Raw genomic sequence first — 25,983 nt, forward strand, 5'->3', positions numbered from 1 at the left:
TTCTAGAACTTTGAGGTTCCAAATGTTACCAGAACTCAAATTTTTAAGTGAATAATACCAGTGTGGAAATCATCATAAATAACAACCCAGAATTCAAATTAGGTGAGAATTTTCTTTGTGTCCTGTCCCCACCTGGCCTGATAATTACTTCTATCCTCAGAAGCTTCTTTCTGTGGATTTCCTCTGAGGCAGATACTTTCTTCCTCATTTGTTATTTATTTGTGTAACATAATGTTTCTGCTGTTTTCTTTAAAATTAAATTGAAGGCAGGATGCAAAGCTTTACCTCTGTTTTTGTTTCTTTTCATTGCTGGCATGCTTTGCTCTTGATTTTCAGAGAAAAATACGATACAGTGTATTTGTTCATAACACAAATCAGAATAATCCAAATGTTTAATATTTAAAATTCACTTTCATTGGGATAAAAAGGGTTGGGCGTAGTGGCTCAGGCCTGTAATCCTAGCACTCTGGGGAGGCCAAGGCACGAGAATAGCTTGAGGTCAGCAGTTCCAGACCAGCCTAGGCAAGACCAAGACACCCTGCCTCAGCCACCCCTACTAAAAAATAGAAAAAGTTAACTGGGCGTGGTGGCGGGCGCCTGTAGTCCCAGCTACTCAGGAGGCTGAGGCAAGAGGACCGCTTGAACCAAGGAGTTGGAGGCTGCAGTCTAGCCGGGGTAAAAGAGTGAGACTGTCTCAACAACAAAAAAAAAAGAAAAACCAACTCCCCCCCCAACAAACAAAAACAAAAAAACCCCAAAATCAAACAAACAAAAAGGGGGGCGGTAGCAAACTGACCTGTTCCTTTCTGCATGCAGCAAGCCACAGCTATTCTGGGAGGGGCACCCTCTCCACACCCAGGGCCAGAGAACAGCCCTTTGTCACCAGAGACTGGGAATTGGGGGCTGCAATAGACTGAATAAATACACTTAGCGAAATAACCCTATCTTCCACTAGTTTTACATCTCCAATATTTGTTCTAATGACACCCCTAGCAATTTATTGCCCCTAGCCAGATTCCCATTGTCTTGTCATTTCTTTTCAAATTTATGGTTCTCTGCATCTAAAGTATACAGCGCTTTGCTTTGGCCACTTCTTCGGACTTCCCTCTCTTATGAAGTTCCCCACGTACGTGTAAAACTAATACAATTTACACGCTTTTCTGCTGTTACTCTGTCTGCTGTCAACTCGGTGTCCAGATACAGGAGAAGAGCCCAGGTCAGAGCTGAGGGCCTTAGAGGGGGTCCCGGCTCACGTCCCTTACGGAGCCCCCGACGCGGGGAGTCGCAAGGACGAGCCTCTCCTAGAGCCCGGGCAGCCCCGTCCCGCGCGGGCACCCGCCCCGGCAGCGAACCTCCCGGGACTCTCCGGGGAACAGGCGGCCCCGGCGGCGCGCAGGGAGCGGGGCCGGGCAGGGCCGGGGCGCCGCACGCGCTTCCGGGTCGCGCGGTCGCGCCCCCGTCGACCCCGGGGAATGGGGAGGAGCCTCCAGCGCCGGGCGGGGCGCGCTTACGGCCGGTGGGCCCCGCCGCGGCAGGACGCGGCCCGTTTAAGCGCGGAGGGCCCGGGTCACGTGGCGGCCGGGGGCGGGGGCGTGGCACCAGGAAGCGGCCGCCTCGCCGGGCCCTCAGTCGCCGCCGTCGCCGCCGCCGCCGCCTCCCTGGCCGACCTCCGCGCCCCCGCGCGCCCCGCGTCGGGCGCCGCACGGCCGGCTCCACGCTGGCGGCCGCCCCCGGGGCCCCCGCCGCCGCCGCGGCGCCCGCCATGGGCGAGGAGGACTACTACCTGGAGCTGTGCGAGCGGCCGGTGCAGTTCGAGAAGGCGAACCCCGTCAACTGCGTCTTCTTCGATGAGGCCAACAAGCAGGTCCGGCCGCCCCGCGCCCTCTTCCGCCGCGCGGCCCCGCTAGGGTCGTGGGCGCGCGGAGGCCGGGGGCTGGCGCGACCAGGCCTTGGCTTCCCCCTTCCCTCCCTTCGTCGCTGGGTGGGCCAAGGCACGGGGCTCCTCACAGCCAGGTGACCAGGTGTCCTCGCGAGTGACCACAGGGATGGACCCCTGAGCCAGCGCCCGGGACGCGGTGGCCCTGTGGCCGGTGCTGTCAGCATGCCAGTTTTTCCTGGACGCCTTTTGTTGCCTTTGTCATTAGTTAAACTTGCAGTCAAGGATTTAGACGTGGAGATTTTCATTTTTCTTGTAATTTTGTAAAGGGGGGAAAGACTGTAATGAAGTGTAATTAACTGTAATCAGCGGCGCCAGTGCGCGAACCGGCCTTAAAACTTGGAGCCTCGGACCCGGTTTTGCACCGTGGGCTACACTTGGAATTGTAGTCTTTCGGTCTCTGCTCTCTTGTTTGTTAAAAATCATGTGAACCTTTAAGCATCTGTTCCTAAATATTGCGATGTTAGTTGAACCAAGAGTAGGGTATAGCAGAATTAATCACTTGTAGGTTGATACAGGAGTCTAGATCCTTTCAAAATTCAGACTGTTAACATTGCTTCTTTTCCCTCTCAGGTTTTTGCTGTTCGATCTGGTGGAGCTACTGGTGTGGTAGTCAAAGGCCCAGATGATAGGAATCCCATCTCCTTTAGGTAACGGTGTAGACATTTTCAGAATAATTTCAACCTGTAAACAAATGGTGTTTTTCTGATTCAAAAGGTGGTTTTATAATTTTGTCACTGGCCTCCCCTAAGAGAGCTGAAGTGTGTGTGCACAGGTGGAATCCTTGTCTGTAGGGAGAGGGAAGCAGATCCTTGTGTTGGTGGCACATACCAGCACCACCTGTCAGAGTGAAATGCTGAGCTCTTCACAAGTGGGGCACCTACTTCCTGGTACTTGAAATTAGCAAGTCAGTGCATTGATGTGCCCATTTCCGGTTTGTTGAACGAGGAGAGCCTTAGCTCTTTCCAGAGTGTTTGAAAGGTGGAGGAGATTCATTGTTTCTTATCTAAAAATATAAGAAAATCATGGCTTCCACCATACTTAAGGTGCTGTTCCTGTTTACAGAATCGAACCAGTGTTAATTATCAACAGCAGTCCCTTTCACTTTCAGAAGCGTCTCAGTTTGGATCGAAACTGGCTGCTTTAACACTTGGGGTCACAGAAGGGGAAAGTACAGTGTAGGTCTTCAATTGAGTGGTGATTTTAAAAAGCAATTTTGCAGTTGCCCTGTGTAATGGGAAACTTTTTGAAGTAGAAAATGGATCAACCGGTTTCTTTTGTCATCATGTGCTCTGCAGACACTGATGCAGCCCCTGTGCTAGGCACCAGCCAGGCATGTGAGGGCTTTGAATCAGCCTGGCCTTTTTTTAAGAACTCATAAATACAGTGAGGGAGACAAGTGAGTGGGCAAATACTGTTCACCATGAAAAGTGCGATAATGGAGCTCTGTTCAGAATGTGGGAACACAGAAGAGATGTGACATTTTTCTTGCAATAGGCCAGGGAAGACCACTGCCCAGGAAGGAGAAGGTCTCAGGAGGCAACCTTTGAGCAAGATTTTAAAGTATGAATGGGATGATTTCTAGGCAGAGGACAATGGAGGCCTTCCAGATGCAGAGAACACCAAGGGCAAAGGGAGCGAGCATGGCGTCTGGGAACTTCTGGTCCGTGTAACTGAGGGTCAGGGTGTCCCTGTGGGGAAGGAGAAGTGGTGGTGTGGCTGCGGGTAGGGGCCAGCTTGAACCTTACATTTTTCTGCTGTGGAATTAGGGCTTTATCTTGTTACTGAAAATTTGTGGGGTGTGGGATGATGTCAGTGTTTGCAAAGCTCATGCTGTTTGCAGCATTGAGGCTGGATTAGTTGGGAGCGTGTCAGAGTCAGGGCTCCCCCTGAGAGACAGTAGCAGTTGTCTGAGCCAGGCATAGTGACGACCAGAGCTGCAGCGGTGTGGACTGGTGCCACACAGGCAGGCTAAGGATGCTTAGGAGGGTCAGTCTCTGGTAAGACTTGGGGTCAGTTCAATGTGGAAAAGGAGAGCAAGCCCATGATGATAGAGATCTGGGGGCTCTGAGGAATTTGAGGGGGAAGGTACTGAACTTTTCTGAAAACTTTTTTGAAAACTTTATTGGGGTATAATTGGCACACAATAAACTGCACATTTTAATATGTGTAATGTGATGAGTTTTGACATAGGTATACAACCATCACCACAATCAAGACAATGAACGTCTTCATGCCTTCAAAAGTTTCCACATGCCCCTCTCTCGTGCGTGCCCCGAGTTCACTTTTTCTCATCTGCTTGGCACGTTGCATGGTTGCGCAGGGAATGCGAAGTGAGATGCAAGAGTAGCCTCCTCTTCCCCAAAGCTTTGCTGCGAGAGAGGTCGCGACAGAAGGCAGCAGTTTGTGCAGAAGGCTACTGTGTGATGTGTTTTTACTTATATTGAAAATAATTCTCAGGTGGCAAGTACACGTGATGTCAGTTCTCCCGTAAATCATCATACTGCACATTTCTCCAGCCAGTAGTTGGCAGTTGGATTTTGTTGTTTGAAAAGAGGTTTTACTGATAGCTTTGGAAACATAACTTTCATTTTAAACTAGAATTTGCTGCCTTCTGAATGTTTATCTTTTGTCTTCTCAACAAATGATAGTGACTAGAATTCGGTTATTTAGTTTAACTCTTAACATATTCTTTTTTCTTAAAGAATGGATGACAAAGGAGAAGTGAAGTGCATTAAATTTTCCTTAGAAAATAAGATATTGGCTGTTCAGAGGACCTCCAAGACTGTGGTAAGACTTATCTTTAAATATAGTGCTAAGAAAAGATCATTAGGAGTACATTTGGAAGAGAAGGAATTGCAAAATTTCGATGTTAAAGGCAACATTTAGTATTTTACTTTTGTGAAGGTATAGTTATGTTGCATTGTATTTGAGCCTTTGAAGATGAGAAAGACGTTTGAATGGATAAATAAATATTACCTTAATTTGACATTTTTGACTTAAATTTTTAAAAAAGTAATTTGGAACTTCATGCAACTTTTGTAGCTAGCAATGTAGGTATATTATGGGAGGTATATTTTTGGCTACTTTGTGAATTAATCTTCCTCAAGTAACTCCGTTTATTCTCTTCTATGATTGCTGGAAGCTAGATCTGAACAGATATCCAGAGGTGGCGCAGCCTATTGGCTCTTCAGTGCTTGTAAATACTCAGCCATTTGTAAATTAGAGAGAAGGCTGATGGGAAAGGTAGAATCAAGCACGTACTTCTTTCATCAGTATTGATTGCTAGTATTTTGGGGAAGCCTCTTATAATGTAAAACAGTAACTCATTTCTCTGGCATCAGTCATCTGAGGAATGTATTTTCAAAATCAGTTTCTAAACTCTGAATATCTGCATTAACTTTTTAAAAACTGAATCGTAAACTTGCTGCTACTCAAGAGGCTGATTACCCAAATTGGTCTTTTTATCTTTCCTGTCTTTGTGTTTTTGTCAGTTATTTTCTGGTCACTTTTTCAGTTTTTTTTTTTTTGTCTTTTTATCCTGTAGTATGCCAAGGTAGGTGGGCAGTATAGCTACCCAATCTAAATTTTTCTGTTTTTTTTTTTTTTCTTTCAGGATTTTTGTAATTTCATTCCTGATAACTCTCAGCTGGAATACACACAGGAGTGCAAGGTACGGTGGCCGGCGCTGAGCTGTGGGTTGTGTCGTGGAGAGCAGGGTGTCAGGGCACAGCCCTGAAATCAGACTGTGCCTTAATGCTGAGCTCTGCTGGTGTTTGCTAAGTTTTGAAAGCCTGTTTCTCCATCTATAAAAAGGAATTGAGGGGAGTCAGCGGATGACCATGTTAAACACCAGCAGTGTCAGTCTTCGGTGGCTGCTGTTTTCTGTCGCCCTGCCCGGTGCTTCCTCCCTGGACTGGCGGTGTCTCCAGTCTCGGCCCTGGCTTCCCTCATTAGCCACCTCATGTGGAAGGGAGGGAGATTTTTCTCCTTTCCTGATGATATTTTCTTTCCTTGATTTGTCCTTGTCATGCCCTTACTCTTCTTTCCCCCAGGTGTAGATTCTAATCCACATTAATTAGATTTGCTGGGTATAATAAACTAGGCTAGAGGGAGCTGAGCTAAAAGTGGCACCTGGACACTAACAGCTGCTAGTGGGTGCGGTGGGACTTTCTGCATCTTTGTGACTGTTTTGCTAGGTTGAGATCAGGTGGGCTCCTCTGCAAGGAAAGGTGCATCCCTGAACCACTGACCCCTCCCAGCCCTGCAGCTGCAAGGTCCTGCCTGCCTTGCAGGGACTCCTGGCCTTGCTGTTCATAAAGCGATCGTGTATGTGTAGTTTCAGAGTCCCCAGCCCATTTTGGTCAACACTCATTGAAAAACTTTAGGCTTTTGTACATTTATAATGACAGTTTTTATAACGTGGTTGACTGAGAAGGTCAGTCGTACTTTGATTCCTAACGGAAGAAGCTGATGTCTGTGAGCTCTGATCAGTTACACTTTTATAAAACGTAGGCTTTCTCTGTTCTGTTGACCAGAAAGAACCAAGATTCAGGTTTTTTTGTTTGTTTTGTTTTGAGACAGGATGTCATTCTGTTGCCTGGGCTATAGTGCAGTGGTGTCGTCATAGCTCACTGCAACCTCAAACTCCTGGGCTTAAGCAGTCCTCCTGCCTCTGCCTCCTGAATAGCTGGAACTATAGTAGCGTGCCATGACACCCGGCTAATTTTTCTAGTTTTAGTAGAGATGAAGTCTTGCTGTTGTCCAGGCTGGTCTCAAACTCCTGGCCTCAAGCGATCCTCCTGCCTGGGCCTCCCAGAGTGCTAGGATCACAGGCAAGAGCCACCGCACCCAGCCAGATTCAGGTTCTTTCCCCCTTCCCCCCAGCATATTATGGGGGTACAAAAGTTAAGGTTACATATACAGATTCACAGTCTTGAATGAAGTGCTACAGGCAAAAATTAAGGAAAGCTGTATTTAAAAGAAAGTTTGATTTGCTAATGAGTAATCATTCTGGGTAACTTTCATTAAAGAGTGATTTTTAAGCTTTTGAAGAGAGTTATACATGTTTTTCTTATTCATTCAAAAAAATCTTTTCTGCCAGGCACGGTGGCTCACGCCTGTAGTCCTAGCTTTTTGGGAGGCTGAGGCGGGTGGATAGCTGCAGCTCAGGGGTTCGACACCAGCCTGAGCACAGTGAGACCCCACCTCTAAAAAAAAAAATCTTTCTGTAATTCTTCTCAGACTAAGAACGCCAACATTCTAGGATTCTGCTGGACTAGTTCTACGGAAATTGTCTTCATAACAGATCAAGGAATCGAATTTTACCAGGTATCACGTTTATCATTTACGTTTGCTGGAGAAAGTTCTGTGATAGCAGTTTGACGGCCTTTTGAACACAGCACTAAAGAGATCTTTTCCGATTCTAGAGCTTTAGTCTCTTGGTTGGGTTTTTCTTTTCTTTTTTTTCCTAATTACAAGTCATACATTTTTAAAAAATAAAACATCCAAACATTACCAAGATATATGGAAAGTAAAAGTCCCCCATAATCCCCAGAAATAACTATTATGAACAGTTTGGTGCCTATTTCTCCATTTTTTTTGATACATACATTTATTGTTATAATTATTTTTACAAAAGGGACTGTTACATATAAACTTCTACAGCTGGCTTTATTTTGCATAGCAGTATATCTTGGACATCTTTCTACATTTTGTTCTGACTAGTATTCTACTGTATGAATGGACTACAATTTATTTAACCAATACCTTGTTGACAGACATCTGGCTTGTTTTTACTTTTTTATGATTACAAACAATTCTTCATTAACATGTTTGTACACATTTCTTTATATTCTTGGGTGAGGCAGTTGCAACATACATATGAACATCTAAAGCTGAACGGATATCACCAAATTTCTTCCAGAAGTTTGCACTTTCACTAGCTATATAGGAATCTCCATTTTCCAAACTTTGCCAGAACTGAATATTATTAATATCAGTCTATAGATGTTTGCCAGTCTGAGAGGTAGACTAATTACAAATTAATTTGTAATTTTTGTTACTAGGAAAGTAAGCATCTTTTCACTCGTGTATTGTCCCTTTGTGAATTGCCCCTTAATCTTGAAAAAAAATTTTTAAAAATTGTGATTAAAAAAATACAGCACATAAATTTACCGTCTTAACTCTTATTAAGTGTACAGTTCAGTAGTGCTAAATATATTCATTCACTTTGTTGTGAAGCAACTTCAGAACTTTGTCTCCTTATAAAACTGAAATGCCATACCCATTATACAATTCTCCTTTTCCCCTTCCCCCATCCCCTGGCAACCTCCATTCTACTTTCTCTTTCTGAGTTTGATTTTAGGTATCTTGCTCTGTTGCCCAGGCTGGAGTGCAGCAGTATGATCATAGCTCACTGCAGTCTTCCACCCCTGGGCTCAAGTGATCCTTTTGCCTCAGCCTCCTGAGTAGCTAGGACTACAGGAATATACCACCATGCCTGGCTAATTTTTTTATTTTTTATAGAGACAGGGTCTTGCTGTGTTGCCCAGTCTGGTTCAAACTCCTGGCCTCAAGTGATCCTCGTGTCTCAGCCTCCCAAAGTGCTGAGATTAGAGACAGGAGCCACTGCACCCAGCCAGATACTTCATATAAGGGGTATTATACAGTGTCTTTTTGTGACTGATTTATTTCAGTTAATATAAAGTCCTCAAGGTTCCTTCATGTTGTAGCATAGGATTTCCTTCTTTTTAAGGCTGAATAATATTCCATCGTTTGTCCATACTACATTTTGTTTATCCATTCATCTGCCATTCATTCATCCCGCCTCTTGGCTATTGTGAATAATGAGGTTGTAAACATGGGTATGCCAAATACATTTTCAAGATCCTATTTTCAGTTTTTTTAGATATATACCCAGAGTGGGATTCCTGGATCAGATGGTAGTTCTATTGTTTAATTTTGGGGGAAATTGACATACTGTTTTTCATAGCAGTTACACCATTTTTACAATTCCCCCAAGTGCACAAAGCTTCCAATTTCTTCATATCCCCACCAGCACTTATTTTCTGTGGTTCCGATAGTGGCCATCCTAATGGGCATGAGGTGCTGTCTCACTGTGGGTTTGATTTGCATTTCTTTGATGATTAGCGACATTGAACATCTTTTTATGTGCCTGCTGGCTACTCGTGTATCATCTTTGGAGAAATGTCTAGTTAAGTCCTTTACCCATTTTTAAATTGGGTTATTTGGTTTTTTTGCTATTGAGTTGTAGGAATTCGTTATATATCCTGGATATTAATAGCTTATCAGATACATGATTTGCAAATATATTTTCTTAGTCTATAGGTTGCCTTTTTACTCTGTCGGTTGTGTCCTTGGATGCACTAGCCTGTTCATCTTTTAGTATGTTCCAACTGCCTGACCTGTTGAGAATGTTTCTGAGATCTCTAAGTGGAGCTAATGTAGACAGTGTTAGAATTCTTTCACGTTTTAATGTTTTTGACCTAATAAAAGTATAATTTAGGATTTATGTATGGAGAAAATATACCTGTGTGAGCAAAACATGAGATGTTAATGTCATGGTTCTTTGCTGTAGGACTGTCATCAAAATCTTTGCAATGACCAGCACAGAGAACTTGATTGATTGATTGATTGATTGAGACAGTCTCACTCTGTTGATGGGACTGAAGTGCAGTGGCACGATCATAGCTCATTGCAGCCTCAAACTCCTGGGCTCAAATGATCCTCCTGCCTCAGCCTCCCAAGTAGCTGGGACTACAGGCGTATGTCACCACGCCTGGCTAATTTTTTTGATATATATGTATATTTTTAGTTGCCCAACTAATTTCTATCTTTTTTTTTTTTTTAGTAGGGTTGGGGTCTCACTCTTGGTAAAGCTGGTCTGGAACTCCTGATCTCAAGCAGTCCTCCTGCCTCAGCCTCCGAGAGTGCTAGGATTACAGGCATGAGCCACCACACCCACAAAGAGAACTTTAAACAAACTTTAGTAATCTCATACACACAGAAATAGATTTTTGTATATAAGATAACATGGAAAGAATGGCTTGTTTTACAGCAGTTACCTGTGGTAATCATTTAAAAGTCTATCTTTCTGTTCTCTGTAGTGGGAAGGTGTACCTAAAGGGTACCTAGATGGTCTTAAGGTCTTCAGGAAATAAGGTGGGTGCAGTGGCTCATACCTGTAATCCCAGCACTTTGGGAGGCCGAGGTGGGAGGATCACTTGGGCCCAGGAGTTTGAGATCAGCCTGAACAACATAGCAAGACTCTTTCTCAACAAAAGATAGAACAATTAGCTGGGTGTAGTAGTGCGTAGCCATATTCCCAGCTACTTGGCAGCTACTTTGTTATGTTGGCAGGTTCCCTTGTGATGCTTGGTGATCTCTGAGCATTACCTTCTCATCTGTCACACAGGGCTAGTGACACCCCCACCTATCAGGGTTGTGGCAAAGAGCAAATAAGTTCAGATGTGTAGAGCACTAATAAGCACAGGGCTCAGCACGTAGTAGCAGTAATGGATAAAAATAATACTTTTCTATTTAACTCAGTGGGTTTTTCCCCTGCTTTTCATTTTCTTAATTTACTATATCAATCTTCTGAAATTTTGCTGTTTGTAAAGTGAAGATTCTGTTTCTTAAACTTTGCTTCAGGTGTTACCAGAGAAACGGACTCTGAAACTGCTGAAGAGCCACAACATCAATGTGAATTGGTACATGTACTGCCCCGAGAGCGCTGTCATTCTGCTGTCCACCACTGTCCTTGAGAATGTCCTGCAGCCTTTTTATTTTAGGGTAAGAGTGACCCTCCCCTTGAAAAACCCGCCTTCCCCTTCTTACCTTGTTCCTCTGACATCCTAACCGGCAAGCACCTTAGGGGCCAGTTTCTTCCAACCATAACCTCCCACCCATGACCACTAGGGGGCGCGCCGCACCACTCTGTGCGCGCCAAGAATGATCATGCTGTGGAGCTGGACGCTGAGCAAAGGATGTGGTGGGACGATGGAAAGGATGAAAGACGTACTGTGTGACTGTCCTCACTGATTTTGCATGGGGAATGGAAAAACATCGAAGGGGTTTAATAAACTTTTCCTCCCCCTAAACAGGCTGGCACTATGTCGAAGCTGCCCAAGTTTGAGATTGAATTACCAGCTGCGCCCAAGTCAACTAAACTCAGCCTTTCCGAGAGAGACATTGCGATGGCCACCATGTATGTCTGGCTTCAGGAGAGTTCTTCCTGTGCTTGGCTTTAGCGCTATAAGGACTAGAAGGAGTGTGCTGCGTTATAAGGACCATCGTGATGCCCTGTCCTCAGGGACGGGACTCCTAGAACAAGTAACGAGGACTCCCCGGGTGCTGTTTATGTAGCACCTACATTTTATGAATATGGAAAACCTGTTTCTTGGCAGGTTCTTGGCATTCTTGTTGATTTTACAAGCTTTGTGACCTTAGGGAAGTCTTTATACCTTTCTAGCCTGATAAAATGAGAAGATTAGCCAATTTATTCCCACTCTATGAGTTGCAGCTTAACAAGGTTTTTGGTTTTTTTTTTTTTTTTTTTTTTTGAGACAGAGTCTCACTCTGTTGCCCGGGCTAGAGTGAGTGCCGTGGCGTCAGCCTAGCTCATAGCAACCTCAGACTCCTGGGCTTGAGCGATCCTCCTGCCTCAGCCTCCCAAGTAGCTGGGACTACAGGCATGCGCCACCATGCCCGGCTAATTTTTTCTATATATATTTTTAGTTATCCAGATCATTTCTTTCTATTTTTAGTAGAGACGGGGTCTCGCTCTTGCTCAGGCTTGGTTTTTTATTTTTTTAAAAGCCAAGTTATAATTGCTCTAAATAAGAAAATAGATTAAGTTTTTTTAATCTAACAAACATGGAACTGAATTTCTTATATAGGAAGATACGTTTTCATTTGGAAAAGCAGATAGCTCAGTTAATTTTTAAACTTTGTAATGAAAATTTTAAACACAGAAAAATAGACACTAATATAAAGAACTCCCTATATACCTGTATCTCTGATTCAACAATTATCAACATTTTGCTTCAGAATTACTTCTGATTCTTCAATGGCCTAAAACAGTGGTTTCCAAATTTTAAAAAAATTTTCAGTGGTAGGATGCTTTTTTTTGTTTTTTTAAAACAAGGTGCTCTTCTGTGGCATCCCACTTGAGAAGGCAGAGAAAGTGAGTGTGGTCCTGGCTGAAGTGGAGGTGGGACCCACTCCTCTGTCTTTGGTCCCCTCCTCAGCCCCAGGGCAGGCGCAGCCCGGCATTCGCCACTGGGAAGAATGTGCCCTCAGGAACTGCTCACAGCAGCACTGATTGGATGGCACTTAAAAATGAACAGTGATGATGTTTTCCTCCTATTAAGGAACATGTACGCATCAGATAAAACTTGGAAAACAGGGAAGGAAAATAGATTATCACTCAAGGATAATTATATTAACAGCGTGTATTTCTTTCCAGTCAGTTTGGACTCTGTGCTTAGGTTTGTGGTTTTCTTTTAAAAGATGATGATCAGGCTGTATTTAGTTTTGCATTGTCTTTTCCACTTTATAAGAGGCTTTGACTAATGGCACTTTCTTTGTACACATTTTTATTGGCTGCAAAATACTCCATTAAGTGAATATCTCATAGTTTACTTCACTGGGACCCCATATAGAATAGAGGCATTTTAGTGGCCATTTGTGACCTCAGTCTCTCTGTTTTCTCACTAGATACGGGCAGCTTTATGTTCTCTTCTTGAGGCATCATTCTCGGACCTCCAATAGCACCGGCGCGGAGGTGGTCCTGTATCATCTGCCACGGTGCGTCTGATGCTTTCTTCCCTCTTCCCCTGATTTTAAAATATGAACTAAAGCTTGTTGATCTATTTTTTTTTCTTCTTTTTATTGTCCTACAGAGAAGGTGCCTGTAAGAAGATGCACATATTGAAGTTAAACAGGACGGGGAAGTTTGCGCTAAACGTAGTGGACAACCTCGTGGTCGTGCATCACCAGGACACAGAGGTATGAGCTGTGTGTGTTTGAACATGAACACATCTGATCTGCTTTTGAACACATCAGGGTTGTTCAGAAGCCTTGTGAAAATTGGCCAGACATTCTGAACAAGGACTGGAAATTGCATTTTTATGCTAAAAGTTTTTGTCTTCCAGGTGGAAATGGGTTTGATATTCTAAGGGGTTGAGAAAAAGTGATTCCCTATCAGGTGATTAAGGATGATGAAAAACTATTTCAGAAAATAGCACACGAGGAGACTTGACCTTTGGAACAAGGTGGGAAGCCACTGTGTGCATTGAGTACCTGGGTTCTGTAGATGAGCATAGATGTAGAGCCGGCTGGTGACGGTCCTGGGGCCCTGGCCCAAGACAGCTGGAAGGGGTCTGCATTTTCCCGGCTGTTAGCTGGGCCTCTGGTGCCAGAGAAGCCGCTTCCCTCCTAGACCTCCGTGGAGGGTGGTGACACTAAGTCTTTAGTGAAGATGCTGCAAGTGCAAGTGAAAAAGATCTGCTTAAACCACTTTGTGCTCTTCAAAGGAAGAATGTCCTAAATGCAGGAAATATTTGTGGGAAGAAATAAAGATGTTAAAAGAGAGCTGTGATGTGAATGGCAAATTCGCCTGTAGGGAGGGAACGCAAATGCGGACTTTGAAGCTGATCTGAACAGTGAGATGTGAAGTAATGAGAGACCTGTCACACCATGGTTTGTTTTGGCACCACAGCCTTGTCCTTTCTCCCCCACAGACATCGGTCATATTTGACATCAAGTTGCGGGGAGAGTTCGACGGCACCGTGACCTTCCACCACCCAGTGCTTCCGGCTCGATCCATCCAGCCCTATCAGATCCCCCTGGCAGGTGAAGTGGGGTTCTGTAGAGGAGTCTGGGCTGCTGTTCCACCCCATGGCTGTGTTCTTGCTGTGATCTTTGGGAGTCATGTTAAAAATGGAGGGAGGAGGGCCAGGCACGGTGGCTCACACCTGTACTCCCAGCATTTTGGGAGGGAGGCTAAGGCAGAAGGATCACTTAGGCCAGGAGTTTGAGACCAGCCTGGGCAACATAGCAAGACCCTGTCTCTACAAAAATAAAAAATTAGCCAGGTGTGGTGGCAGTGCCTGCAGTCCCAGCAACTCAGAAGGCCGAGGCAGGAAGATCGCTTGAGCCCAGGAGTTTGAGGCTACAGTGAGCTATGACACCACTGCCCTCCAGCCTAGGGGACAGAGCAAGACCCTGTCTGAGAAAAACAAAAGATGAAATAAAGAGACTAAACAAGAGATTCCCAGATCTATTTGATTTTGGTGAAGGGCCATTTGTTATATTTTTTTAAAAAAACACAACTCCTGGCCAGGTGCGGTGGCTCACACCTGTAATCCTAGCACTCTGGGAGGCCGAGGCGGGTGGATCGCTCGAGGTCAGGAGTTCGAGACCAGCCTGAGCAAGAGCAAGACCTCGTCTCTACTAAAAATAGAAAGAAATTATCTGGCCAACTAAAAATATCTATAGAAAAAATTAGCCGGGCATGGTGGCGCATGCCTGTAGTCCCAGCTACTCGGGAGGCTGAGGCAGTAGGATCGCTTAAGCCCAGGAGTTTGAGGTTGCTGTGAGCTAGGCTGATGCCACGGCACTCCAGCCCGGGCAACAAAGTGAGACTCTGGGCCAGGCACGGTGGCTCACGCCTATAATCCTAGCACTCTGGGAGGCCGAGGTGGGTGGATCACTCGAGGTCAGGAGTTCAAGACCAGCCTGAGCAAGAGTGAGACCCTGTCTCTACTAAAAATAGAAAGAAATTATCTGGCCAACTAAAAATATATATAGAAAAAATTAGCCGGGCATGGTGACGCATGCCTGTAGTCCCAGCTACTCAGGAGGCTGAGGCAGTAGGATCAGCTTAAGCCCAGGAGTTTGAGGTTGCTGTGAGCTAGGCTGACGCCACGGCACTCACTCTAGCCCGGGCAACAGAGCGAGACTCTGTCTCAAAAAATAAAAAAAAAGAATACTGGCCGGGCGCAGCGGCTCATGCCTATAATCCCAGCACTTTGGAAGGCTGAGGCCAGAGGATCGCTTGAGGTCAGGAGTTCAAGACCAGCCTGGGCAACATAGTGAGACCCTTGCCATTTTCTCTACAACAGATGAACGAAACTTAGCCAGGTGTGGTGGCACATCTATAGTCTTGGGTCCTTGGGGGGCTGAAGCAGGAGGATCGCTTGAGCCTAGGAGTTTGAGGCTGCTGTGAGCTATTATCATGCCACTGTACTCCAGCCTGGGCCACACAGTGAGACTCTGTTTCTGGAAAATAAAGGGAGTACCTGTCACGTGGCTCTCAGTGGGTCGGCCCAGCCTGCAGTCAGGGTTTTCTTGTGTCCTTCACGCAGAAGATTAAGAGTCGGGCTCCGGCAGGTAGTTTAGCAAGAGCGCCTCCTCTGGCCTGCCCACGCCGTCCTGCTGGACCAGCCAGGAGCCTAATAACATTTGGCAGAGCTGGGGAGGAAGGAGCTGGTCCTCACAGACATTTAGGTCTTTGGCCTTCTGTTTTCTTTCCAGCTCCTTCCTTTTCCCTCGTCAATGTTAGCATTAAAAGAATAGATTGTGTCAGGTGATTATCTTGAGTCTGCTGCCCACTTGGCATGAAGGTGAGTGCTGGTGAATTGGGGGAAAGACATTTAGAACCTTCGGCTCTGTTCCTGCCGTGTAGGGCCAGTGAGAAGGCAGTCGGCTTCTACCTGGCAAGTTGTAAGGAAACAAATGCCAGGCATAGTCAAAATAACAGCCTGGGCGCGAACATCGACTGGAGGAATTCAGCAGTCCATGTGTCTCTGCAGTTCTAGGGAGTGTGGGCTCGTGGAGCATTTTCTGAGGTTAATGACTTCTGTGTTTCCTGCTGGGTTGTTAAGTTCCTGGCAGGCTTGATGCAGCTGTGAATCTTGCCCTCCGTGCGCTGCCACTGAGGAATTGAAAGGGCTGTTTGAAAGGTGTAACCAGCAATTTTGGGAAGAGTCAGCCACCCTTTTCCCTTCTGCTTTTGGCCTGTTAGAGCAATGGTTCTCACTCTGACTGCACATTGGGATCATCTAGGGCCTGCAGTCCCCACCCCTGCGCTGTGGCCTGGTACCAGTCCATGGCCTGTTAGGAAACGGGCCATGCATCACCACCTGGGCTCTGTGCACCCACACACACCCTGCCATGACACCCCTCCTTGCCAGCCCCAGTCTGTGGAAAAATTGTCTTCCATGAAACTGGTCCCTGGTGCCAGAAAGGTTGGGGACTGCTGATCTAGGGGGCTTTTTTTTTTTTTTTTTTTTAATAGGATCTCACTCTGCCACCCAGGGTGGAGTGCAGTGGTGCAGTCATAGCTCACTGCAGCCTCCAACTGTTGAGCTCAAACGATCCTCCCTCCTCAGCCTCCTGAGTAGCTGGGACTACGGGTGTGAGATACCATGCCTGGCTAATTTTTAAAGTTTTTTGTAGAGAGGTCTCCCTATGTTGCACAGGCTGGTCTCGAACTCCTGGCCTCAAGCAATCCTCCTGCCTCGCCTGCCCACAGTGCTGGGATTACAGGCGTGAGTCACCACGCCCAGCCTAGGAGGGCTTTACAAACTAAAGCTCTCACCTGAGAGTGTGCAGACCAGTGTGCTGGGCAGCCAGATCTGAGGGCGCTCGCTCAGTTCAGACCTTCGCTTTTCCGTCCCACGCGAGAGTGTTCTTTGCTAGAGCATGTCTGACTGGGCTGTGTCCTGCCTTTGGTGGTCTGTTCAGAATGACCACCTTTCCAACCGGCTGGTTGAAACCTGGCTTCTGGTTGTACCTAGCTAATTGGAACAGACCTGGCAATCATGTTTAGCTCGTAGGGCTGCCCGCGTGGCACAAGAGTGGCGTAACAGGTTGGTAGAGGGCCCTGTCACGTGACATCTGCTTCCCAGGTGAACTCTGGGTGTGGATCTGCTCTGTGCAATGGATAATTGAGCTAATTATTTAGATAATTAAGCCACAAACCACTTTTATTTGGAACATTCTCAGTGAATTATCTGGGCATTTGATTTTGAATCATCCAGGTAAATTTCTCAGTTCTTTAATGTGTGTGCGTAAATGCTGATGAGTCATCTGCGGTTATACGAAAACCCAAACCACTGTGAATGAAGCCTTGGCATGCCTTCTCCTTCTTGGGAGATTTTCATGGATTGTTCCGGACTCCTTCCTTCCTGCATGTGTTATTAGCGAGACATGACACTAATTCCTTACTTAACTATTAATATTTTACTGACAGCATTAAGAAGCATTGCCTTTTGCATCCTAAGTGCTGGTATTTGCAGCATTTCCTGAGTGCATCGTCACACCTGTGTTTTCTCCATTTGTAGGTCCTGCTGCAGTGACCAGCCAGTCTCCCATTCCATGCAAACTCTGTATCCTTTACAAAGGCATTGGCGCTGTGCACAGAAGGAAAAGTGGTGGCTCCTTCTCTACAGGGTGGTCCAACAGCCCCGCCCTGGGCAGCACACGTTTACGCTCTGAGAGCCGCCCAAGGGGAGCATCCCTTACCATCTAGGGGCCTGGCGTCTAGAGTGGCCCCAGCACATGGGGGCAGGGGTGGATGCTGCTCAAAGCTGGCTTTGCCTTTTGTTTTCATCTCTTCTTGGTTTTGAATTTCCTATAACATGTGGATTCTTCATCCTGGATCGTCTTTCAACCTGACATCATCATCAGCGCAAGCCAAGGTAGGTCTTGCCGGGGACAGTCATCATGGTAGAAAATAATGCTTGTTGACCTTGGATTCCAGCTGTAGCCAGTGATGTTTTCAAGGTGAATCTCAGAGATAGGACCGCTTTCTTCAGCCTTGGGAATGGGGTGGTTTTTCACCGTACACTCTGTTTTCTGTGTGTTCATTTTATGAGCGTATGTTACTTTTTATAATTAAATCAGCAACTAAGAATGGCCATTGCCCCACTGTAAGCCCATTCCGAACAGCCAGGCTCCGTGGCATGGTGTGTCCGTTCTCTCCTCCGCCAGCGTTCCCATGGGAACCCGTGCCCTTCTCTGTTCTCTGTGTGCCTGGGAGCTTCTCCTTCTTCTCACCTGGCTGGTGGAGCCTCCCTCAGCCTGTCAGTTGTCTCTTCCTGGGTGATCACCTTGTATCTTTATTAGAGAACTTTCTACATTAGTCTTTAGTCATCTGTGTATTTCCCTGTCTTACCCTCTGGGATTCTCAAGGAGATTTCTCAGGAGAGAATTAGCGCTAATGCCATAGGCATCCACTGTGTGTAATGGATTCACTTCTCTCGTGTGCATCTGGCATGGTGCTAGCTCTGGCTCTGCCTTGGACACTGAGAAAGTGATCACGCAGATGGTTTTTACGGAGCACTCTGTTCCCCTGCGGAACCCCGACTGAGAAAGGCCGCATCGGACTGTGCCTGCCAGGCAGGGTGGGCGTTCAGTGCGTTCATGGATGGATTCGTGGAGGAATTATGAAATCCACGGAAGCCTCTTAGCTTTTGGCCTAATGAGCCAATGCAGGGGAAACCAAAGTGCAGGACTGCAGCTGGTGCCACGTGTTAACTGCTTTGTCTACTTTAAAGTAGGAACTGTTACACGTTAAAAGGGGACTAGGTGTGGGAAAGGTACCATTTGGAATTAAGGACTTGTCACCCTCCATATTTAGGCAGATGCACCTCTGAATGCAGAGGCTGTTTGTGGTAAGGAGTCAGCCAAGCGTGCAGACATAGTCCCTCTGTCGTCGATGTTCCTGAAAGTCCTGGCTCTGCTTTGGTTAGGAAGGAAAGCCATAAACCATACTTCGCAGTTCCTCCCCTCCCTCCACCCTCCCCACAGATGTTTAGGGGAACCACTTTTGGGGCTTTTGTTCTGATTTGCATCATACTGTTAAATTTGCTGCCTCTTAAAATCCAGGTTACCTCTGGAACCTCCAGGTGAAACTTGAGCCCATAGTAAAGCTCTTGCCAGATAAGGGACGACTGATGGATTTTCTTCTCCAGAGAAAGGAATGCAAGATGGTCATCCTGTCTGTCTGCTCGCAGAGTAAGTAGAGGAATCTGTCCCCATTGCTCTGGTTCTCGTATTAGGCCTGTGCTGCCCAGTTTTATGGGGTGGAGGGGGGCACATTTTTACGCCTTGTCTGTAATCTATAACTTCATTCGTTATGTGAAGGATGGATTATTTAACCCCCTAGAAAGGCTGCCAAATATAAAAATGCCTTGTAGAGGCCAGGCGTGGTGGCTCACACCTGCAACCCCAGCACTTTGGGAAGCCAAGGTGGGAGGATCGCCTGAGGCCAGGAGTTCGGGACCAGTCTGGGCAACGTAGTGAGACCTGTCTCTACAAAAAATAAAAATTAGCTGGGCGTGTTTGCACACACTTGTAGTACCAGCTACTATGGAAGGTGAGGCAGGAAGATTGCTTGAGCCTAGGAGTTCCAGTGTGGGTGACAGAGCAAGACCCTGCCCTTTTTTTCTCAAATAAAAAGACTTGTAGATAGAAGTATCGGTAGACTAATAAATAGATAGTTCCAGGTGGAAGCAGACCTGAACACGGGCACACATGAGGGTAGCGGGCCGCCATCCTGGCTTTAAAACAGACAGCTTCCAGAATCTGACTCTCTCATTGCATATGTATCTACTTAAGAGTCTCCTACTGATATCTGCCATAGCTGTGTTTTTTAATAGTAACCACAAAGGGGCTGTGATTTCCAGGGGTCAGGGCTTTAACACACTAACTGCCACGTGAGTTGTATTTAACTCATGCTAGTTTTGAGCCCAGGGCCTTGTGAAGCATATGTAACTCACATGTCTCTTCACAGGAGCTACACGATTTTTCAAGTTGCATATAACTCACGCACAGAAAACAATAAAAAATAACAAATTTTTCATTAAATTAAGATCATTTTATTTTAGAAGTTTTTATTCTATTTTTGTAATAAAACACTGTGGCCCCAAGGAAAAAATGTTACTTTCTACTGTGGCAGTCCGTCTGTTAAAATACAACATTTCTTTGAATGCCCTTTAAAAGGTACGTTTGTGTTGTAACTGTTTGAGACTAGCATCATTGTTACCATGGTAACATGTCGAAATTCTGAAGATGACACAGAGGCGGCTGATCTGTGTGATCGCTGTGTCCTTTCCAGTGTTGAGTGAGTCAGACAGAGCGACGCTGCCCGTGATAGCCACTGTGTTTGATAAACTCAACCATGAGTATAAGAAGTACTTGGATGCCGAGCAGAGTTACACGATGGTAAGTTATGTGGACTATGATGAAGGACTCCTCCTCCCCCTCTGCCCTCCCCGATACAGTGTAAGAATTATAATGCAAAATGAGGATAGAAGAACGTCAGTCACCGAGACTTGCCGCGTGCCAGGGCAGGGTGGCGGCGGTGGGGGGAGTAAAGTCACAGCTCCGGCCTCCCGTGAGCCTCCGGCCGCAGCGCACTGTGCTTGCTTTCAGTCCGGGCTGGGTCTCACTCGCCGATCCCTGGTCTGCCTGTGTCGTGTAGATGGGAAAGTCAGTCTCCGCGAGCCAGAGCCTGGACTTAGTAAATTAGAAATATTAGCAAATATTTTTTCTGATTAGTAAATTAGAAATTTTTATTTGCCACACCTTCTTCCTTTCCTTTTAGGGTATGATAACTCTCAAAATAAGACTTTTCCTAGAATTTGGTCAGTGTCCTATTAAGGTAGTGGTGATTAAATATTAGCGCCGTGCTTGTCATTTAGTAGGCATCAAATGTTTGCAGTGAACGGCTGGAAAAATCAGTGTGGCTTATTATACCAGCTTCTGCCGTATTTATTATTAGTACATCATATCTTTTTTTTCCTTTTTTTTTCCTTCTATCGCTTTGTATAGTAGAAGCCTCGTGTACATCATATCTTCAACTAGAAATAAAGAAAGTTTAGGAAAAGTAGAATGAATTATACCACTTCAGAGATCTGATTAATCCTGAGGCAAAAATGGAAGTGGTTTTAAACAACACCAAACCCAGCACTGCCCTCCCCTTCAGCCGTTGAGGACGAGAGGCCTGCGGCAGGCTGCTGGGGAGGGCTGGCTGCCTGGACAGCGTGCCCACCCCGTCCTCCGTCAGACACAAGGGACGGCCGGACCCACCTAGGCCCCGCTTTTGGTCTTGCTGCTGCTGCCCTGTGCCGTGGGAATCAGTTCTGATCCCAGATGGCAGTTTCCACGCTTTGCCCCACTGTCCGCCGGGCTGCAGAAACCCTCGCTGCTCAGCGTGGGCAACTGACACGGGCAGCACCCGGAGTTGTTCAGAAAGGCGGGTCCTCGGGCCACACCCCACGGCTGCTGCGGAGTCCGCGTGGATCCAGACTGCTCTAAACACTAGGTAAAGCAGTCAAGGCCTCCCAGAGCTCTCCCGTTCCGTGGTGCTTGGGAGCCGGGGCTGACCGAAGCCCAGTGGAGACGCGTTGCCCATGCTGCGCATTTATCCTGGGGTCAGGGCTTCCTGAAACACGGATGCAGCAGGCCGTTTTGTTGTTACCAGATAACACATGCCACATCGTCCAGGATTAAGAAAATGAGGGAGTTAAAAAATTATAAGAGGTTAAAGAAAGTGTGATGTATCTTACGAGAAACTGTGACTTACGCTTTTTTAGTTCCATCCCCCATGAACACTGGACTATTTTCAGTGTGACCAACTCTGACTTCCAGGACTGCTCCCCAGCCAGTGCAGGAAAAGCAGTTTAGTCTGAGTTGTCAAATAAGTGTCCTCTGCTCGCATCTGAGGTCTGACATCTAGGAATTCGGTCTTTTGGATGAAGCATAAATGGCACCGGTCCTCTAGACGGGGACTGAGACCACGTGTGGCGTCGTTGCAGGCCGTGGAAGCCGGGCAGAGCCGGAGCAACCCGCTGCTCAGGAGGCCGGTGCGGACGCAGGCGGTGCTGGACCAGTCGGACGTGTACACCCACGTGCTGTCGGCCTTCGTGGAAAAGAAGGTGGGCAGCCGCCCCTCTGCCCCTCCTGGGCTGAGCGTGCTCAAAACAAGGGAGTTGAGGAGAATTGGGAGACCTCATAATGTGGTTAGAATCACTGGGGGGGACGTGGCACTGGGAGTTTGGCTTCTAAGGCTTGGGTCTAAATCACAGTCATCGACAGGGGTGGTTCTGGGGGGATTTGTGCAAAGCCAGTGAAACATTAACACTGGGCCATTTCAGTGTGGGAACAAGGGAGGGGCAGATAAAGGAGTTACGTGTAGCCCCTTTTGCAACTCTGGTATTTATAAAACTACTTTTTTTCTCTGTAGGAGATGCCTCATAAATTTGTGGTAGCTGTGCTGATGGAATACATTCGCTCTCTCAACCAGTTTCAGATTGCAGTACAGGTACCTTGAAATCAGCTTTTGTCATCCCGAGTTAGGGGAACAGGAATTTTTTTTTTTAAATAAAAGTGCTGTCAGTTGATCTACCTTAGATGATTGATTCCTTCCTATGCTAAAGGGGTCTGCATACCTGACGCAGAATTTTGAGTGACTTTCCTACATTCCCTAATGATCTCATCAGTTCGAATGACAAGTAATAAGTTCGGTTCTCTTAACCTGCACGATGAAACCACTTCTCGCAATAACTGAAACTTCTGCCCGTCAGCATAGCTGCAGTCCTCAGGTTACCCTCTTGTCTGTCGTGGAGCGATTAGGAAATGTCCTTTGCTTTCGTCCTCAGCACTACCTACATGAACTCGTTATCAAAACGCTTGTCCAGCACAACCTCTTTTATATGCTGCATCAGTTCCTGCAGTACCACGTCCTCAGTGACTCCAAACCTCTGGTACGTATTTGTCAGATTTTTTACTTTTGTCATGATTAAAAACTTAATTTTGACCTTCCAACTGAAGCTGGTCTGAACATCTCTTTCAGGCTTGTCTGCTGTTATCCCTCGAGAGTTTCTATCCTCCTGCTCATCAGCTGTCTCTGGATATGCTGAAGGTAGCTCTGCTAACGGCAGAATTTTCGTCTCCATAAAAACTTCTGTTCTGTTGCTCATGTTCACCTGGACTCTGTTTCCCTTTTACTTCTAGCGACTTTCGACAGCAAATGATGAAATAGTAGAAGTTCTTCTTTCCAAACACCAAGTGTTAGCTGCCTTAAGGTTTATCCGGGGCATTGGTGGCCACGACAATATTTCTGCACGAAAATTTTTAGATGCTGCGAAGCAGACCGAAGACAACATGCTTTTCTATACTATATTCCGGTTTTTTGAACAGCGAAACCAGCGTTTGCGAGGGAGCCCCAATTTCACACCAGGTGAGAGTACGGTGGCAATGAAAAAACCTGGGGTAACCACAGACTCGGAATAGTAGCAAGAGCACACTGGCAGCTGGCAGGCAGGGAAGACTCCTGGGGTAGCTTTTTTGTAAACAACAAAATTTCTGAACAGCCCGCCCAGCCCTTAGCCCCTTGTTTGTAGTCGAGTGAATTCAGTTATGCTGATGGAGTCTGAATTGCGCTCTGAACTCACAGTGGAGCTATGTTTTGGGTTGAGAGACGTGTAGGATGCGGTTCAGGCAGTCTGGACACAGCCTGGGTCTGAACTGGTCTTGGAATAGCCCTTTTGAAGAGTCAGGGAAAAGCAAGCAAATGGTGGCTGAGGGTTTTAAGTGGCCTGGGTCTTATTAAAGGAATGATTCTGTTTTAGGCGGGAAACACTGGCTAATCATTCTCATCTCCAGAGAGTTATAAAATCTACAGTATCATCTTTTTCTTTAGGATGGGGAAGGAACAGAGCTCTTTACTCAAACTGAAGTTTGACTCTATTTTAGTTCTGCCAACTTTTCCTGGGTTAATCAGTATATGTACAAGGTGGCACTTAGTTACCACAATGACAGATTGGCATCTCTCCCATTTAGCTTTTCTACTTGTGTCTCAAAGTGGATGGTGATTTGCTGGGGGTTGTGAAGGTATCAGTTTTGCAACAGAAAGGGCAGTCCAAAAGGCTTAGGAAAACAGTACTTTATTAACGTTAAACCCCGTTCACATACCTATGAGCTGTATTCTCTTGTTATCTTTTCATGCCACATCTAAGTGGTGGTTAAATCTGTTTTCCTTTACAGGCGAACACTGTGAAGAACATGTTGCTTTCTTCAAGCAGGTTTTTGGAGACCAAGCTCTAATGAGGCCTACAACCTTCTGAAATCACTTGCTAGATTTTTTTTTTATATAAAAATGTGTACAAAGTTAATTTATTGCATTAATAAAGCTCTTTAAACTACAAAATGTTATAGTGTGTCTACAATGTCCTCAAATGTTACTCCTAAAAAAGGAGACAGTACATGATTGGCCTTTAAAAAGTGTCAGTGAGCAGATCACAGCCATCCTAGCGTCACCTTCCACTTGCCACAGAATGAGGTCTCTTTCCTGAAGAAGCTGGGAGAGGTTTAGTGTCCCTTGGTCGCCTCCAGCTTTAGTACTGCTGCCACACGCGTCACGCGTGCATTCCTGAGTTCAGAAGCGCTGCGCCCGAAGCTGCTGCCGTCAGCCTGCTGTCTGGGAACATCGGTGCTCGACTTCGCCTTCACGACGCAGCCACCGTCCAGTGGTAAACTGACCCTTAGACACAGTTCAGTCACCAAACCCTGTGAGGGCTAGAAATTGAGGAGTCGTTCTCGCTCTGTGCCTCGGTATCGGTCTTCGGTGGCACGACTTTTGGCTTTATTTATTGACGGTCCTATGAGAGAGAAGAATAATGTTGGTTATTTCTTTCGAAGAAGAGAGAGTTTACACTGGATTGTAACAAAATTAGATCCCCCAGAGATGAAAAAAGCCCCTCATTTTCTAAATCTTCCATTTCAATGCTTCAACTTAGTTGCAAACCTATAAATCAAGCAAATTAATACTGTTCTCCTTTCAATGAACCGTGGGGCCTTTGTGCAAGCTGAAGGGGAAAGATCATAAGGATAGTCTCAAAGTAAGTAGCGGAGGCAGCGTTTTGCTAAAACAGCCAATCAGTGCGGGAAACAGCTGCTCCACAGCAGGGCTGGCGCGTGACCCGAGGTCGACGAGCTCGTTCTCCCGGCAGCAGGGAGGGGCACCCGGCCTGCTGGTGCCCAAATTCATCCCAGGGCTGACTTCAGGCTTTTGTGAAGCAGACACCTCAGCCTCCATAAAAAACACTAGCAGTCTACTAATGAAGTAGTTCAGACAATCATGAAGCCCCTGGATAGGATTTTCTTAGGCAGTAGCATTTATCAAATGGCCATTAGCACAAGTGCAAATACTTTAAAAGAACACCTCATAAGTATGATTTTCTTTTAGCATCATGCTTCTTCCATGCCACCCTGTTAAAATGCGCACTCTTACCTATGTAGCTGAGCAAGACCGGGAGAAATACTAAGCCGTGGGTGGCTCCCAGTAACACCATCGCTAAATACATCCTGAAGTAAAATATCTGGAAAATTTGAGATTTGGCAAAGGCCAGCACCACGATCCCGCCAAACTTTGTAAGTGTGATTCCACTGAATACCTAAAAGAAGAGATACGGTGTTAGAAATCACTTTTATCAACCTATTAATACTTCTTCATACAGGGATTTCTTAATATTCAAGGTGCAAAGTATCAGGGTACTGAACCCCAGCTTTCACAGTTATTGCGAAGGAGCACTATATTCCACCCCAAATTGTTTTATTTGCTACTCCGTAGGGGTGGGGGGAGGTATTGCAAGGGTAAAAGCTGTGTATTCTGCATAGACAACATTTAAGTATTGAAAACTGTTACAAAACAAAGTTTTAGTTCTCACTCTCACACTACTCTGTGTGGTAAGTAACTGACTGACGGGCCAAGCCAGGACACACAGCTGAACCGGTGAGACTCCAGACACCAACCACAAATCGCACCCTGGCTGGAACCTGGAGCTCCCTTGCTTGCGACACATGGCGCTGGCCTGTGTTCCATTAATAAACGGACAAAACTTTGAGCTCCCCCAAGTCCAACTTTTCTGTTATTTTCCTCCTTCCACCATACTGCCACCTACAAAGCAGTCACAGCTACAGGTATGGTTCTGCAGAGTGTCAGCTCCGCAAAA

At 46.1% G+C, this 25,983-nt stretch overlaps 2 protein-coding genes across 3 annotated transcripts in view; one reads left to right on the plus strand and one right to left on the minus strand.

Annotated features, from left to right (window-relative positions):
• Positions 1-1,592: 1,592 nt before the first annotated feature.
• On the plus strand, positions 1,593-24,179 carry RMC1 (regulator of MON1-CCZ1). Its single transcript, XM_045527551.1, has 20 exons — positions 1,593-1,864; positions 2,510-2,586; positions 4,642-4,726; positions 5,553-5,609; positions 7,181-7,267; positions 10,610-10,750; positions 11,062-11,165; positions 12,677-12,766; positions 12,862-12,967; positions 13,702-13,813; positions 17,308-17,352; positions 17,611-17,664; positions 18,854-18,982; positions 20,085-20,191; positions 21,787-21,906; positions 22,215-22,292; positions 22,630-22,734; positions 22,824-22,892; positions 22,985-23,210; positions 24,017-24,179. Exons 1-20 carry the CDS (start codon positions 1,763-1,765, stop codon positions 24,094-24,096), a joined length of 1,974 nt encoding a protein of 657 aa, XP_045383507.1. The 5' UTR covers positions 1,593-1,762; the 3' UTR covers positions 24,097-24,179.
• NPC1 (NPC intracellular cholesterol transporter 1) overlaps positions 23,901-25,983 on the minus strand; it is a 41,572-nt gene continuing 39,489 nt past the window's right edge. For both annotated transcript variants that reach the window (XM_045527549.1, XM_045527548.1), the window contains exons 24-25: positions 25,263-25,425; positions 23,901-24,630 (exon numbers count right to left, since the gene is read on the minus strand). In XM_045527549.1, the coding sequence (XP_045383505.1) occupies positions 24,548-24,630; positions 25,263-25,425 (246 nt within the window). In that variant the 3' untranslated portion in view covers positions 23,901-24,547. The remainder of the gene's footprint in view (positions 24,631-25,262; positions 25,426-25,983) is intronic.

This window comes from Lemur catta, chromosome 16 (genome assembly GCF_020740605.2).
Source record: "Lemur catta isolate mLemCat1 chromosome 16, mLemCat1.pri, whole genome shotgun sequence".
NCBI classification, from domain to species: domain Eukaryota; kingdom Metazoa; phylum Chordata; class Mammalia; order Primates; family Lemuridae; genus Lemur; species Lemur catta.